The 18,694-nt window shown below is 40.8% G+C and overlaps 1 protein-coding gene across 1 annotated transcript; it reads left to right on the forward strand.

Moving 5' to 3' along the window:
- The first annotated feature begins 8,862 nt into the window (after positions 1-8,862).
- Positions 8,863-16,097, forward strand: si:dkey-87k14.1 (leucine-rich repeat transmembrane protein FLRT2). The gene is made up of 2 exons (XM_039787041.1): positions 8,863-9,381; positions 12,626-16,097. Exon 2 carries the CDS (start codon positions 13,078-13,080, stop codon positions 15,097-15,099), a length of 2,022 nt encoding a protein of 673 aa, XP_039642975.1. The 5' UTR covers positions 8,863-9,381; positions 12,626-13,077; the 3' UTR covers positions 15,100-16,097.
- Positions 16,098-18,694: the final 2,597 nt, after the last annotated feature.

An 18,694-nucleotide genomic window follows, 5' to 3' on the forward strand; every position in this document is an offset into this window, starting at 1 on the left:
ATCGTGGCAGGGAAGCCCCTTTGATGCCTGCTGCGGATGGAAAAATGATGAAAACAATATAGAATCAGAATCATAAAAGGAATGGTAGCTCAAATGTAAGGTATGATGCAATTTGATATTCAATTTTTTTTTTTTAAAGATTCCCAGAGGAGGGAGGCAATGTGAGGAATGATGGTGTCGTTATAGACTTCATTTCAGCTGATGGGGAGGAGGGAAATGAACCCTACAGACAGAAAGATGGAGAGAGTACAGTGCACTTTCACAAAAGATAAGGAAGAAATAAAGAAAGTGTCATGCATTATTATGGCCACTGTATTTGGTAGCCATAGTTACTTTACGTTGCAAATAAAATGCTCTGCACACCCACACAGGTTGTGTTTTCAGTGACTCAAAGTATGATGGCTGTTTTTGGCATTTAGGATTTTTTTTTATTGTTGCATAATTTGTGTTTAGGTAATTTTTAGAGTGCATTCTTTGATTATAAAAAGGTTATTCTCAATATTCTCGTAAATTTTTGACTATTCTGAAAGTATTAAGACGTTATTCTAGAAATATTCTGACCTCTTAATTTTAAACCGTTTGCAGAACTTTGTTCTGAACATCCGGTCCAACAGGATTATTGACGAAAAATCAAGAAAAATGAATTCCATTAGTCTGTTTTTGTCAACAAAACAGCCAATCATGACAGAAAAAAAAGAAAACTTCACCAAAGAACGCAAATATATACGGAGGTATATCATTCAAGTATTTAAGGACTCTCCAATCAAGTTGCAGAGAAACGTTGGACGTTGGAAGGGATTTCGGAGCATCTTAAATAAATTTTTACTCTCAAGAATATTTTTTTGGACTCAAAACATTTATCTTTTGTTTGCATAGTAACTGATGCTCAGGAGGTCAGTGTCTCAAATTTGCTAATTTAATCATTTTAAACTCAGCCTGCGATAACAGAAAAAGTGGAACAGTTTTCTCTGTCCCAGAAGAAATTACCCAAACAGATGGAAGATTTGGGGCTTTTCTTTCTTGCCTGATAATCCACCACTGAATGAGCCTTACCCTCATTACAGAAACCCAACACTGATTGAACCCCCCCCCCACCCTCCCCGCACACACACACACACACACACACACACACATAGACAAGTCCTTACAAAAACCTCTTTGTTTTTGTCTCCCCTTCTCTCTGTCTGCGATCGGCTCTTATATAAATAGCAAAAGATGCGGGGGGGGCAGCGGCTGCATGCTTAAAGGTCGAGGAACAGCGGAGGAGTGGGCTCCTACAGATGTCTGCAGCAGCGATACTTACACATGTTAGGTAAATTATGAATGTGCACCTGAAAAGAGAAATATATCAGTGTCGACACACTGTTTCCAGGCGTTGTGCTATTTAAGTCATGACCTCGCCCGGGGCTTCAACAAAGCACTCATGTTTTAGGAATAGCCAAAGGCTTCTTTGTGTGCCCCCAAGGGTCAGAGTGGTGTTATTCTATATAGACAACGTTTCATTTCTGGGATTGCTCAGATGCCGCCTGAAATTCAGCCGGATGTCCTTATTTTAGGCCGGATGTCCGTCACCTTCCACTTTCTTTGTGTCGGCGTTCTAACCTCTGGTGGATTTCTGAGGACTATGGTTAACTGCTCCTCAGATCTCTGCAGGGTAAATCCAGACAGCTAGCTAGACTATCTGTCCAATCGGAGTTTTCTGTTGCACGACTAAAACTACTTTTGAACGTACACATGCTCCACCAAAACAAGTTCCTTCCAGAGGCTATTTTGTAGAGGCACCGTGGCTCCGTCCGGAGCTTAGCGCCGCCCAAGACGATTGTGATTGGTTTAAAGAAATGCCAATAAACCAGAGCACGTTTTTCTCCCATCCCGGAATTCTGTGTGGACTAGCCAGACCCTCCTCAGCTTTAAAAAAGAGTTAGACGGAGGAGGAGTTCATGTACTGTATCTTCAGATCTTCAAACGTAGTCACTCCTGCTTGGTTAAATCGGCAAACTTTGGGTTTTTTTCTGTTGTCATTTTCAGCCGTAACTGTAATGTCTAAAGATATATAGTTAAACACTGAGTTCTGAAAGTTCTTAACCGGAATGTCTAACTTCATTCCACTACGAAAATGATTATCTTCATCTTTTCCTTTAACCATTTTCTTTATGTAACTGTTTTGGGGGAAAATTGGGTACGTAATTGCCATTTTATTTCAGAACTAACAGTGGTGTAGTCATTAAAAGTACAACAACTGGATTTGCCCATTCATTTTCTGTTTTGTAAACAGATCCCTGTAATGTGGTCACATATCCAGGTAATCCATTACACCCCATCCCCTGCACTAACCCCCTCCCCCCCTCCCCCAAGCAGCTGTCCAGGTCGCTCCGTGCTTACACACACGTGCAACCAGATTACAGTGACACGGCACAAACATGCAGAGCTGAACCAACATCGTCATGCTAGCCACACGCAACGACTCCTACACCGTGTTGAGCTGCAGAGCGATTTAGCCGAAATTTTAATTTAATAGATTGGAGTGACAAGAGGCAGCAGCAGATGTGGTGTTTGGCAGCAAGTGTTCATACCCAGAATGTGTGTGTGTGTGTGTGTGTGTGTGTGTGTGTGTGTGTGTGTGTGTGTGTGTGTGCGTGCGTGCGTGCATGCATGCATGTCTCTAGATGTTTGTCTGAATTGAAAACTGTTTGGATAAGATGGTGACTTGCCTCTCTTGCTGCAGGAATTTTTGCGATTTTAGACCCTTTTTAGGGGGGGCTCAAGCTTATAATAATTTTTTTTTAAATCAATTTTAGTAATTCAAGTTAGAGTTTGCGTACTTGTCTGTTAGTGACAGAGGGCAAACAATTACAGGTTCAAAGAAACAGCTTTAATATCCTGAGTCGCTGTCGCCAATGCTATACACCTGGAACCCCGTCAAGGACGGTTTTATTTTTTATTTACACCTCATTATCATTTCATTTGATTCTGGTAGTCCATAAAGGGACTTTTGTAGTTTTTTTAACATGTTCAATATTTTGCAATTATTTATTTATGTTATAATGATAAATACATATATTCATTGTTATCCAGTGAAATTACTGATTTAGCGGGGGGGGGGGGGGGTTAACTGAGCCCCCCTAAAGGTCTGATCCTAGCATCGCCCCTGGTGACGCAGTTCAGAAACTACAAATGAGAGCTGAGACTAAAGAGTTGAGCCAGGGAGGAGAACTATTAACCAGGCACGGTTTCCGCATTATCACAGGATTACATATCACATGAAGATCCGTCTTGTCAGGGGCATGTTCAATCACAAAACGGTATGCACCAAAAAAATAAATCACAATTATTTTCATCTTTATGGAAATCACGACTATTTAACACGATTCCTGATTGACTTTTGGACAGATGTTGCATTTATTGAACTTGAAAAAACAGTGATACAGTTGAACAAATCAACAGTGAAAACAACTTGAACTGTTAACCCTTGTGTTGTCCTCGGGTCAAATTTGACCCATTTTCAACGTTTTTTAATATCAGAAATATAAAGGGTTTCTTTTAACCTATTGCCCAAAATAACATGGTTGCATGGATGTACGTTGTTCAACATTATTTGCAGATGAAATGAATGATTACTTTCATTTAATTTTGGGTGTTTTTATTCAATTTTATATCATTTTAAGAAAAAATTAAAATGATTTTAAAACAGTATCCTGACTCAACTTTGACATATACCCTCTGATCGTAAATATTAGTAAAAATAATTTCTGCTTTTTTTAACTCAAAAATTTAGTAATATGTCATATAAATTAGGTTTATTGACCATGGATAAAAAAAAAGTATCTAAAAGAAAGCGACAAAAACGTTTTACAAAAGCACCTTAAAATATTTTTTTTGACCCGGAAAGACAAGTTTATGGTCGATGTGAAGACATCACAACGGTTACATTTCCCATTACTTTTTAAAGTCCCCTTCAGAACACAAGTATGTGGTAATAATAAGAGTTTACTGTCAAAATGTAATGTGCAAAATAATCGTTTTTCTGGATTACATTGTTTTTGTGACCGTTAGGAGCCGAAATCGCGACATTCATTTTGATTCATTGCACAGCCCACATCTGTAACAACCTTGACCCGGCTGGAACCGATGTACGCATCGCCTTCAGGGAGTGCACCAGCAGCAAAACGGCACGGGGGAAGTTCATGCAGCAACTGGCGGAGGAGCTGAGAGCCGAGTTATGGAGGGAAAAAGGGCAACAGTACAAGGTCCGGGTCAGCTTCAGCAGCAGCCAGGTTAGGAGAAGCTGCAGTCAGAATAAACCAGAGAAAACCAAACACGTCTGTGGAAATGGTAAGGCAAAGGCAAAGGCAAATTTATTTGTATAGCGCATTTCACACACGGCAGCAATGCAATGCGCTTCACATTAGGGCTGGGCAATATATCGATATTGTATCGATATCGTGATATGAGACTAGATATCGTCTTAGATTTTGGATATCGTAATATCGTGATATGACATAAGTGTCTTTTCCTGGTTTTAAAGGCTGCATTACAGTGAAGTGATGTACTTTTCTGAACTCACCAGACTCTTGTAACTGTTCTATTATTTGCCTTTTCCCCACTTTGACATTATGTTCACATTACTGATGATTATTTATCTAAAATCTAAGTTTGAACATATTTTGTTAAAGCACCAATTGTCAACCCTAGAATATCGCCGCAATATCGATAGTGAGGTATTTGGTCAAGAATATCGTGATATCTGATTTTCTCCATATCGCCCAGCCCTACTTCACACAAAAACAATGATAAAAAATGAATAAATAAAAATATGGAACTACATACAATTCTAACAATAGTCGAAACAGTTAAATGTATATATAACAAGAGCAAAAAGCCCATTTAGAAATAAATAGATAAATAAATGAATAGATAAAGACTTATAAAAACTGCTGAACGCATCTGAGAAAAGCTTGGTCTTTAGCCTTGTTTTAAAAATGGTAATAGATGGGGCGTTTTTTTATTTTCCCCCTGTTTTGTCCTGACAGTAGGTTTCAGTAGTAGTTGCTTATGTTGTGATCTAAGGGGTCTTGGTTGAGAATATTGTTGGAACATGTCATGCAGGTAGTTTGGTCCCATCCCCTTCAGTGATTTAAAAACTGACAGAAGTGCCTTAAAATCAATTCTGTACCTAATTGGGTATGAGATTGGTGCGAGAAGCGAGGTCACTTGCGTTGACTGTGAAGCTCAAGCACTCCTAGATGTAGTTAGTTCATATAAAAAGAGTATTTTGTAATTGTTTCATGGTTCAATAGCCTGAACTTTATCTTGGCTCTTTCTTTTGTTTTTAGATCTGCTCATTTCCAGCTTTTACAACTCTGTTCTGTGTTATGAATGTGGTATGCACAAAAAATGCTCAAATAAAATGTTTTGTAAGATTTTAATTGTTATTTGCACGTTCAGAGTTATGTTGAATGAATTTCTCTATGGAAAAATGCTGGTGTGAATGTTTGAAATAATTACGGTTTACTATGCCATGATATGAATATTGATAAATGTAAACTACTCAAATAAACTTGTTAAAATGTACATTTTGGTGTTATACTGTACATATTTTGGTGTGCATACATCTCGCAATTTTAGAGTTTATAGAGTTTGGAATCTAGTGTTAGTACAAAAACAGCATTTATATATATATATATATATATATATATATATATATATATATATATATATATATATAATAATAATTTTTACCATTACAATATATATATATATATATATATATATGCAGGCGCAATTACCCTATCAGACATTGCACATCCTATAACCATAATGGTAAGTACCACAAATATTATTTAGTAGTATTAGTCACACACACATCACTGCAGCCAACACACACACACACACACACACACACACACACACACACACACACACACACACACACACACACACACACACACACACACACACATATATCTCTTATTATTCATTAATTTGATTGAAAGCAGCACAAATGAGCTATTGATGCTAAAAGTCTCCTTTCATACTACTCACTATGTTGTTGCTCTTAATACTACGTCATGTTCAAGCGCCGCGTAGCTTCTGCTCTGCCCGCTGCTCTGCCCGCTGCGTTCTAAACCCACGCTGAAGGGTGATTTTTGCGTCATATCTGACGCTGACAGCCACTGCCCAAACGTCACTATTTTACAAGTTTGGAGTGAGAACGGGATGTACATGTACATATACATAGGCTAATTACGAAATGATGGGTTAAGTTCAATATAGTAATAATAATAAGAGATTTTAATTGTTCAAAAAAGTCTGGAAAAATACACATAGCCTATTAATACACTAAATGCACAAAACCTATTTATTTACACATTTAACAAACAGACAACAATACAAAAGTACCACAAAAACCTAAAAATTAACCTAAAAATCATCTTTAAAGATGTGTTGTAAGTATTTTAAAGAGAAAAGAATACCTTGACAATCCCACACTTTTAAAGGCGCCCACATTCTGCATCTATAGTAGGCTGTTCATATGCACATAGCAGGCTGTTTGTATTTAAAACATGAGCGGGCTTGAACCAGGCTTTTGAAAAATGTCACATCTCTGGCCTCCATCCATCCTTTACCTCCTTTCTAAAATAAAATAACATTTTTGTCGTACTGCACATTGCTGCAGCTCCTCTTTTCACCCTGTGTGTTCAGCTCTCTGTTTTAGCTACAGAGTGAGGCATCGCACTTCTGTTCCATCTTTGTTGGGAGTCGCACATGCTCAGTACCTTGGTAAGGACCAGAGATGGCAAAAGTACTCACTTCTTGTACTCAAGTAGAAGTACCAATACTTGTGTTAAAAAATACTCTGGTAAAAGTGGAACTACTGATTGAACTTCTTTACTCAAGTAAAAGTAACAAAGTACAGGCTTGGAAATTTACTTAAAGTATAAAAGTAAAAGTAGCCTTGCGAATGACAACCATTTTTTATGCAAAGCTACCTGGACCACACAAATGTTACTAGAGTGCAAGCTGAGAAACTTCAGTGGACATGAAAAAAGGCTCTTTATATGCCATTGTCTACATTTTAAATGGATGTCTGCCAATAGGCCTAAAACATCACATATACAGTACTGTATGATTATTGTGACTCCAGGTTAATAAGATTCTGACTGAGTAGCAATATATGAATTCAGTTGTGATTCTGTGAGAATTCACAGATCCAGTTTCTCTTTTTTAATCTTCCCCTTAACATTTAAAGGAATCTACATGTGTGTGTGTGCTCAAATATGGCTTCTGGAAAGAAAATAAAGGATTGAATATGAATTACTAAACAGACATTAATTAAGAAGTTCCCCATACTTTAAGAGCTACGCAGCACATTCGCCAGGAGTCATTCTTGATGCCTAAACATCTCGGTATTTTCGTATTAATGACGCGAAAAATAATAACGTTAATGAGGACTAGATTAGGACTGTATTTAAAGCTGATTCTGGTTTCCAACTTTGCCCCAGGTGTGTCTGTTAAAACACGGACGGAGACAACTTCTCTCTTTTGATGCTTTAATAAGATCAAGCAACGCAACCTAGCTAACAGGTGAAGAACACAAACAACCAAATCACTAACTTACTTTAAATTTGCAAGAACTATAGACCAATACAACAACAGGCTTACATTAACTGACAACATAAGTTATACGACTTACAGTTCTCAAGGACGCACACACACCATCTCAACTGATTATCCTCCAGACAGCAGTCTCTCTTTCTTTTTTCTCACTTTTTTCTCTGTGTTGCACGCGGTGTAAGGCGCGTGTCTGCGCTATTTTCCGACGTGCACTCACAATCACTCCTGATAGACGACCTGTTGTGCTAAACTAAAGTAACGAGCCAATTTTCTAAAATGTAAGGGGTAGAAAGTACCGATATTCGTGTTAAAATGTAAGGAGTAAAAGAAAAAAGTCGCCACAAAAATAAATAGTAAGTAAAGTAAAAATATCTGAAAAATCTACTTGAGTACAGTAACGAAGTATTTGTACTTTGTTACTTCCCATCTCTGGTAAGGACTACTAGCCAGCCGAGTATGAGGGCGTGCCCTGACAGTACCTAGGTAAGGACTACTAGCCAGTCAGAAGCAGAGTATGAGGGCGTGCCCTGACAGTACCTAGGTAAGGACTACTAGCCAGTCAGAAGCAGAGTATGAGGGTGTACCCTGACAGTACCTAGGTAAGGACTACTAGCCAGTCAGAAGCAGAGTATGAGGGCGTGCCCTGCTAGCAGCTAGGCGAGCATTATAACGTGTGTTCCAAAGTGACCCATGTTTGTCTCTGAAGTAAAGGCTGGACTACAATAGAGCTGTTTGGAGCAGTTGGTGAACAGGGTTTTCTGTTGGAGATGGTAAGTCCCTTTGGGGGGGACTTTGGGCTTTTTCACTTTGTAAACCTATAACGTGCACAACAAAGATATATAACAGAATAAAGGAAAGGGGAAAAGCCAAAAAGCATAATATGAGCACTTTAAATAAATGTCCATCTTGGCTTGACCCAAACAGGACGTTCAGAAGCTTGAATTTCTTCTTAAACTGTTCTTTACGCAACAAGAGCATAAAACTCAGATTTTGAAATAAGGGATTCGTGAACAGTCAACCAAAACAGTGAACTAAATTATGTGTAGTTCAAAATAATGGGGTAATTATTATTATTATTTTAAATTGGTCACAAAAGGTCTGGAAAAATACACGTAGCCTATTTTTACATACCTCCATGAAGTGAGAGAGAGGGGGGAGGCTGCAGGAAAGAGAGAGGAAGGGGGTGTGAGAGAGAGCGAGAGAGAGAGAGCGAGAGAGAGAGAGAGAGAGAGAGAGAGAGAGAGAGTGAGTGTCTCGGGGCTCCAAGAGGGACCAGGCAGTCCTGAAACAGTTTACCCAGACTATGGACGTCATATTTGGGGCTGCCATCGGCGGAGCAGCGGGGGTCAGGCTGGGAGCCTCTATCTCTCCTCTCTTCTCTGCTTCATGTCCTCTTCTCTTTCTCTGAGGGCAGCGGAGGAACTTCACCGGCAGCTCCGGAGTAGCGCGGCCGGCCGGGAGTCTGTCTGTCGGGGTGTGTTTGAGGGAGGCGGGGGTGAAGATGCGGAGCAGACCGCTGGTGACCTGAACTTCCTTCCTTTCCTTCCTGGCTGCTTCAGGCGTCAGGACCTTGCCCATTCAGCATAATGCCACACTTCCCCGCCACCAAAAAATCAAGTAAGACCAGTCCAGAGCCGCGGCGGGAGCTGGGAGCGGACGCAGCGGGCAAAATGCGGACTGTGAGCCCGGTCTGAGCGCAGCAGTCTGCGGAGAGACGAGCCTAACGGGGCTGGATGTGCAGCGGCAAGACTTTCTGCTTTACTGAAGGTGAGAAGACGGGAAACGAATGCAGTAGGCAATGGCCTTCTAATTGTGTATTTTAAATTTCCATGTTAGGCTATTCAGGGAATTTTATTTTTCACATCAATTTAGGCTACTTCTGTCAAATTGTCAGAATAAGCAGTTAGTAAAGACAGAAATAAATGGAAGAACCTGTACTACTTTAGGATTTAGCCTACTCCACTGTAATGCTTTTATAGGCTACATTTTTTTTTCTTTATTTTATGCAATTACCCACTTCATTTTCATGAATGCTAAAAACACACACACACACACACACACACACACACACACACCAGCAACAAAATAGGCAGATCCTTATATACCTGGCATGTACTGCTCTCTCTATCACTCAGGGCAAAAAAATAAATAAACTACCTACCAGTTAATTCTTAAACTGGGGCAATGTTGCTGAACGAAAGCTGTCTTCTTTAATATAGTCTACTCTTTGCAGGATCACATTAATATATATCCCAGAATTGATGCCAAAGACCCTGATGATAAAAGACGCAGTGAGGTCAGGTCACCATAATTGGACTCAACTAGATGCCTTGTTTGCCCCCCAAGGAACATTACATAACTGTTGAACTGCCTTGGCCACAAATCGATGCAATCTGTCAATTGGCTGCTGCTGCCTGCTGCCATTTTATTAATAATCACCACCACCCAGCTAACAACAACTTGTCATACATTTCCTTTGCTTGGACAGGGACTGTATTGGATTATAAACTCTTAAGGCAGCAGTAGAACGGAGTTTTATTGATATGTTTTCTTCTCTTTTTTTCTCCTCCAAAAATAATGAGGCTTTTGTTTGTGGGCCAACTAATACTGATGCTGTAAGAAATCTCCCCACTTTATTTAAATCCTACAACCTTGAGCGCGCAGTGGCACCTTCCGTCATTGTGCGAGGCCCACATCGATCTTAGTTTTTGTCCCCGTGCAAGAAATTTGTCTCATCTTATCTCTGCTGACAGGCTGCGTTCATCACCACCCAGCACTCCTCCTCTCCTCCGGCACAGCTAAACGCAATGAATCAAGGCAGGAGAGGAATGCAACGTGTAATAATAATCAAACAGCAGATATTTGACTTTGTAGCAACACTTGTGGTGATACCGTATCTGCAACATCATCTGACTCCCCCTCTTTAACCTCTTGATAATTCACCCTATGAGGAGTCTTCCCATGTGCAGTGGGGCAGGGCACCATCCTGGCTAACTCATGGTGCTCATAGGGGTGTAACGATACATCGATCTGGATCGAGATATCGATTCAATCCTCAACGATCCAAAATAATAATAATAACCATAAACTTTATTTCTGTAGCACTTTTCTTATCAATGTTACAAAGTGCTACAGAAGATAAAAACCAAGAACAACACAACCAACTACAATGAAGTAAAATACCAAAAACAGAGGTGTCACAAAACACCTAAGAAAATAAAATGCATATGTGCACATGCACATGTACACATATTATTGATACTAAGTAAAAATATGGATACATATCGTCATCTTTAAGATGCGCCTTTATTTTGAAATTCCCACTTTATATTCATTCTTTTTATTAAAAAAAAAGTAGTTTGTTTTTAATTTAAATGTCTGGAAGAGCTCAGTAACGAAATTTTCAAATCATATTTTAGTTGCTTTTTGTAAATATACTGTATATAAATGTAACTGATTGTGTTAAATGGGCGTATCTATCGTCTTGTATCGGTTGCAGGGCCCTGAACTGAATTTAATTGAAAATCACATTGTGGCAGACTTTGTGATATCAGTAAATATTTTATCTTAGGGCTGGGCCCTGGATATAATATCGATATATGAGACTAGATATTGTGTTACATTTTGGATATCGTAATATCGTTATATGATACAAGTGTCTTTTCCTGGTTTTAAAGCCTGTGTTTTATTTGCTAGGGGTGTGAATCTTCACTGGATTCAATATCCCAATGCGTCACCTCCTCAATATTATATATTGCTACATATGGTTTTTCATCGACAAATTCAAGCAGTTAGATATATATGAACTCCCCTTTTTATTGTATCTGCTCTTAAAAAAAGACACTTCCTGAATGTAGCGGAGTCTGAACACAGCAGACAAAAGGCAAAAAGCGGAGTGGCCGAAAAATCAACAAGTAACCTCAGTAAGCAATAATCGATTATGGTCTGTCACTGCATTGATGCAGATGCGTCGATGCAATGATTCATTTCAACGCCCCTGTTATTTGCCTTTACCCACTTAAAAGTTTTGTAGGTAGGATTGTGAAGATCCAGGACTTAGCCAAAAAATTTTAACATCGACAACTTCTCAGTCCCTCTCCCCCTTTCCTCTAAAGCCCCAAACGGGCTCCTAAGCCCCTCCCCCCACAAGGGAGAATGAATGTGTGTGTGCATGAGTAGTAACTTGGCCCTGATTGGTGCATCTGAACAGGGATCTGTGGATTTTTGCTAATCGCACTCTGGTGGTGCCGGATTTTTTTATTTTTATTACCAGCTTCATGTAGTTCTACTGGAACATAGGGTCAGTTTCAGCAAATATGACAGAAAGTTAGTTTTATAAGTCTTACCTACTGCACCTTTAACATTATATCAACATTACTGATGATTATTTGTCAAAAATCTCATTGTGTAACTATTTTGTGAAAGCACCACTAGTCAACCCTACAATATCGCCGCAATATCGTCATTGATGTATTTGGTCAAAAAAATCGTGATATTTGATTTTCTCGCCCAGCTCTATTTTATCGTTGTCCTAAGAATCGGTATGATATATCGTGATAAAGTGTATGATTTACACCCCTAGGTGCTCATCAGCGAGCCAGTTGTCTCCTTCACTAGCTCGCCTCACACCCCCTTGCTCGCATTGTGGCTGCCATGTTTTGATCCTTTGAATTTCGTCGTTTTTTAAATGCTCTTTTTATCAGTTCGTACACGTTCATGGTTATCAACTGGGGAAGGAAAAGAAAAAAAGTTTCAAGCCGCTTAGTGTATGTTTTTGTTTTAGATTAAGGCTCAAGTTAATAATCTTTTTTTGTTTCCCCCACACCTTTGCCCTCAGTATCTTTTCAAATAAGTTTTTCCACTAGCCGTTTGTCTGAGTCATTTGTAATTTACAATGATTTGCATTTGTGCGATAGAAAAGGAAAATAAATCCTTTGGTCTTTGGTAGAAAACATGCATTTTGAGGAGATGAAAACTGACTGATTTTCACATTATTGTTATTTTGCAACAGGTTTCTGGATCCAAATGTCAAGTCAGAGAGAACCTTTGTTGTTGTGGAACCACCAGTGTGTGACGTGAAAGGAAAGGAAGCAAGGAAGAGGACGTCCAATGCTAATCCTCCGGTGTGTTGTACATGGCTCTGTCAGCCTCGAGTGCCGTGAAGAGAGCTCTACCCGGTGGTAAAAAAAGAAGAGAGGGTGAAAATGTGATGAACTTTACTAATGTTTCCCAGCTCAATTATGGACAGTGGCTGGTGAAGGAATCATATTGCTAAATGAGACCGTTGCTATTGTGTCGGGGAGCTTAGGACAACTAATTACCAAGGGATTACTCAAGGCCTTCTTCAGCACCAGGCTGGACATGCTGGTGTTATTAAGCAACATCCGAAATCCAATGACTGTTCTGTTGGATTTTTTTGAATCCTAATTTCTTCTAATTTCTTTTTTTTCTGATCCGTTTGAAATGGAGATACAGTGGCGTTTGTGGAATAAGGACTGGGCCTCCTTTATACGGCCGTGGATACCTATACTGTTAGGCCTTCACCTCCAGTTCTCCCGGGCCTCCAACTGTCCCGAGGAGTGCCGCTGTGATCGCACCTTTGTTTACTGCAACGAGCGGAGCCTGACCTCAGTGCCTCTGGGAATCGGTGAAGGTTATAAGACCCTTTACCTTCACAACAACCAAATCAATAATGCTGGTTTTCCCTTGGAGCTCCATCACGTGGCTTCAGTGGAAACTGTGTTTCTCTATGGCAACCAGCTGGATGAGTTCCCCATCAACCTGCCCAAAAATGTAAGGGTTCTCCATCTACAGGAGAACAACATTCAGACCATCTCCAGAGCGGCTCTGGCTCAGCTTCTTTGGCTGGAGGAGCTACATTTGGATGATAACTCCATTTCTACTGTAGGTGTGGAGGAAGGGGCCTTCCGTGAGGCCATAAGCCTGAAGATGCTCTTTCTCACCAAAAACCACATGAGCAGTGTGCCTATTGGTCTTCCAGATGATCTAAAAGAGTTGCGATTGGACGAGAACCGGATTGCGGTTATCGCAGAAGAAGCATTTAGTAATGTCACCCGCCTGCAGCGCCTCCTGTTGGACGGGAACCTGTTGACGGATGAAGGGATTGCACCAGGGACCTTTCAGAACCTGGTCACCCTTAGGGAGCTGTCCCTGGCCCGCAACTCGCTCACATACCCTCCCCCGTTCCTCCCAGGGGAGGTGCTCATCAAATTAAACTTTCAGGAAAATCAGATAAACGGGATCCCTGCCAGGGCATTCGTAGGGTTGCACAAGCTGGAGCGGCTGGATATCTCTAACAACCAGCTGCAGTCGCTGACCGAGGGCGTCTTCGATGGCCTCGTCAGTCTCAGACAGCTCACTGTTCGTAACAACCCTTGGCTGTGCGACTGCAGCATCCAATGGGTGGTGTCGTGGCTTAAATCTCTGCCGGCCTCGCTCAACGTGCGCGGCTTCATGTGCCATAAACCCGAAAAGTTCCGAGGCATGGTGATCAGAGAGCTGAGTGCCGAGCTGGTCCAGTGCCCGCAGAGCACAGCGATGCCAACGCTGTCCACTTCACCGGCTGACACTGCATTGATCCCATCCCTGCCATCCTCCTCAGACTCCCCCCTGGTCACTCAGTTTGTTTCCTCCTCTTCCTCCAGGCAGCCCTTTCCCACATTTCCAACACTCTACCCTGTCTACTCAACCAGAGAGGGGGGGTTGAGGACTAAGCAACCTCTGGACCCCAGGAGGGAAACTTTGCAGGTCACGTTTGCCATACTGAATGGATCGGCTATCCACGTCAGCTGGGTGGCCGCTTTTCCAGTCACTGCCTACAAGGTGACCTGGGCCAGGATGGGCCCCAGTCTGACAGGGGACACCGTCAGGGAGAGGATGGTGGGTGGGAAACACCGGGGGATCCGACTGGCTAACCTTGAGCCAAAGTCCACCTATCGGATCTGTGTCATTCCCTTGGATGCGTTCAATAATTACCGGCCCAAAGATGATACCGTGTGCACCGAGGCCATGACCACAGCGGCCTCTTTCAGCCCCGACAACAACAAAAGACCGTCGGGGCCGGAGCAGGCCACACAACAGGAACCCAGCTCGCCTTTCTTGCTCGCTGGGCTGATTGGCGGGGCCGTGATTGTGGTGCTGGTGGCACTCCTCAGCATCTTCTGCTGGCACATGCACAAGAAGAGCCGCTCCAAGTCCTCCACCAAGTGGAAATACAACCGGGGTCGGAGAAAAGATGACTATTGCGAGGCAGGCACCAAGAAAGATAATTCCATCCTGGAAATGACTGAGACTAGCTTCCAGGTAGTCTCACTTAACAACGAACAGCTCCTCAAGGGAGATTTCCACATTCAGCCTATTTACACCCCTAATGGGGGCATCGGCTTCCGAGACTGCCCCCTGGAGAATAACAGCACAGTTTACTGCAAGAACAATGTTCAGGATGCAGACTTTTGTGGCAAATGATGATTTTGGAGAGCATCAGGAGCATTTTTACTGACAACTACACACACTTTACTAGACACTGTACAGTGTTAATAGTATTTGAAAACCTTGTGTCTTTAAGAAATGTAATTTATACAACTAACTGGACAGTACGTTTTATAAAACAACATTGGATTTATAAGTTATTGGTTTGGGGAGTTGTGCTGTTTGAGTTCTGTGCACACAGACATGTACAATCAGGATTCATTTATTCCCAAGTATTATGGCTGGGTTTCAGTTTGATTTTCAGTAATAGTGAATGATTTTGAAGTCATTGTATACTGTAACCACGGCAGACACAGAATCCACGAAACCAGCTGGTCGATATTCTGTATGAGAGAAGGAGAAAAGAGACAGGCACAAATCAGCCACACTCACCACTAGAAGGCATAGTTTTCTGGAAACCATACAGACCACAACACTCTTCTTGTGACTGTTTTCAATCTAGTCACCACAGTTATATGGAACATTTATTTAATTGCCGCTACAGTCAATAGAGATGCAAATTATTAGATCCTGCCCTAGGAAGAGGACACATTTTTATGCAAATGGGATCTGTCTCGCTTCACAAGGAAAGGTAAAGGTCACACTCATTAAACATTCACAGAAAGGGGCAGGGCGCTGTGCTTTCGCCTGCTTTCCAAGATTAATACATTACCACAGTTAAGGGGTCATGTTGTTTGATGGTGGGTGTCACAGAGTGAGCACCAAAGAAGCACATCTGCCATCTACTGTAAGTTTAACCCATTAAGAACCAACTCTTTTCCCTTTGTTCAGCAAAACTAATGTTATGGTAAAATAGTATATATATATGTGCCTTGAAGTTATCAGCTTACAATGTCTTTTGAATCCATGTTTTTTGCACAAAAGGTGTACTGTATATATACATTCATTTGAATTGTTGTTGAGGAAATCTCTTGTACCTGATTATTTATTTATCTGGTTACACATTTAATTAAAAACATATCTCCAAAAGTAAAGTTATCCCTCATGATCTGTCCCAGAATGATCACTGACTCAAACTTGTAATAGTGTAGGAGAGCTCAGCGATTGTAGCACAGGTCTGTGAGGAGAAGGACGGGTCCTTTTGAGGATGACGAGTGCAAGCTCAAAAGTCACAAAGAGATTGCACTTTAAGTCTACTTAACACAAAACCATATTAAAGCAGCCTCAGTGCTGAACTGCGTGCAGCTGTGGGCATGCGCATGAGTCTAAGTTTGGGGCATATTAGGTTATTTTGTACCTAGATGAGGAATGCAAGGAGTCAATGACCTGTAAAGGTCGGCTGTGGCTAAGTGGTAGAGAGGTCGCCTGCCAATCGGAAGGTTGGTGGTTCAGTCCCTGCAGTTCCATGCCGAACTGTCCTTGGGCAAGACACTGAACCCCGAGTTGCCCCCGATGCTGCGCCATCGGAGTGTAAATGTGTGTGAATGTTTACCTGATGAGCAGGTGGCACCTTGTATGGCAGCCTCGGCACAGTGTATGAATGTGTGTGAATGGTGAGTGGTTCCTGTGCTATGTTAAAGTGCTTTGAGTAGTCATTAAGACTAGAAAAGCGCTATATAAAAACATTCCATTTACATTTAAAGTGTTGAAAGTCACAGCTTCAATCGGTCATTGCTTAGAACCATTACGTCTGTACTCTAAAGCTGTCGAATAGGCCTTTTCCACTACAGGAACTTAATGACCTGTAGTCTAGATCAACGGAAGTACATTTCCAGGATAATTGCCTGACTTGCGCGGGATGTGCCTCACCTTCCGCACTCTGTGTGTTGCCGTTCTCAAATTCTGTTCGCTTCGGGAAATATCAACAATCTTCCAGCTAACAAGCAAGTTTTGAAGATAATTTGGATTGACAAGGCAGGCCTGCTTGGTTCTTTCAGTGAATGATTGCAAAGTTTTACAAAGAATACGTTTTTACGGCATTTCCTCTCTAATTGGGACATTTTGGGACCGATTGGTGGGATTGCTGCGGACGAAGTACACCCGGTGATACACTGGTAAGAGCAGATGAGGTTTAACCATGTATCCAGCTAATTTAAATAGCTCACATTACTGTATTGTGTCAACAGTTAACTTCATTTTATATTGTATGTGGCGTTTTCTTTTGCGGGGTAAATATGTTCCACCAAAACAAGTTCCTTCCAGAGACCATTTTGCTTTTGCATTTTGCATTTTTTGTCCTCCTATCCCAGAATGTATATGTAGTGTAGCCAGAGCTTACTCTACAGTGCTGTGGAGATAGAGCTGTTGATGACTAAATGACCTGAACCGAACCTGTAAGAACCCTGTGAGGTCTAGGTTCGGCCTTGTTTTCCACTATGTTTTACTACCAGAATGTTTCGGATATATGTAATTGAAAAGGGGACACTATATTGCCCCACTCAAAAGGCCCAAACAAACGTTGTCATTTGTATGTCCTTATTACCGTCTGTATGTTGAAACATACTTCCTTGCTTAAACACGTCCTGTTTGTCATGTTGCAAACCAGCTGTTGCCTTCCTCTCCCCCGAGATTACCTTATTTAGCATTAGATACCTTAGATTTAGCATCACCTGTTGAGCAGTGCCCTAATTTACGGCAAAGCATGAGGCGTAGAGTGGAAACAAAAGTAGAACCTGTAACAATGGGCTATACCTTAAAGGTCCCATATCATGCTAATTTTCAGGTTCATACTTGCATTTTGGGTTTCTACTAGGAAATATATACATGCTTTAATGTTCAAAAAACACATGTTTCTCATACTGTCCATCTTAATATACCTGTATTCACCCTCTGTCTGAAACACTCCATTTTAGCACCTGTCTCTTTAAGACCCCCTACCAAAAAAATCTGAGTCTGCTCTGATTGGTCAGTGTTTCCCTTTGTTTCCGTCATTTCAGCCGGGAAATTACTGTAACGGCACTGTAGCGGCTTACTAGGGCTACTCGATTATGGAACAAATCTTAATCAGAATTAGTTTTTGGTCAATATTGAATTCAGGATTATTAAACATGATTCCTCACTGACTTTTGGAAAGACGTTGCATTTAAAAAACTGTGAAACAAATTAACTGTGAATATACCTTGTGAACTGTGAAATTTCCCTCAATACTTTTCTTGGTGAACTTTCTGAAATAATAATAAATAAAAAAATTAAATTAAGTTATTATTAGGTATAAATACGTATAGTATTAAATAACACAAAATAGGATCATCTGTTGTACTGCACTTTCACAATCTTTTGAAAATACAAACAAAAACAAAAATAACTTAGAAGAAAAATACATTTGTCATAAATTTTGTGTCATTCAGAACAAAAGACAAAATAGGAGTTCACTTGCAAAACGTAATGTGCAAATTGTATATGTTTTTGTTGATTACATTGTTTTTTGGGATCGTTAGGAGCCGAAATCGGGATAAAAATTAGATTAATTGCACAGCCCAACTTTCTAATTATATATAGAATAGTTGTGACATCACAACCGTACGGACGTCCTGACAGCTCGTTTAAAGGCACAGTTTCTAAATATGGGCTGTGTGCATTTCTCTGTGGATTGACCGTTGAATATTTGGAATGAAAGTCTGAATACATGGAA

This window comes from Perca fluviatilis, chromosome 20 (assembly GCF_010015445.1).
Source record: "Perca fluviatilis chromosome 20, GENO_Pfluv_1.0, whole genome shotgun sequence".
Classification (NCBI taxonomy): domain Eukaryota; kingdom Metazoa; phylum Chordata; class Actinopteri; order Perciformes; family Percidae; genus Perca; species Perca fluviatilis.

Excerpts from the sequence above, each read along its gene's own strand:
- si:dkey-87k14.1 (XM_039787041.1), top strand. The coding sequence starts at position 13,078 with ATGGAGATACAGTGGCGTTTGTGGAATAAGGACTGGGCCTCCTTTATA.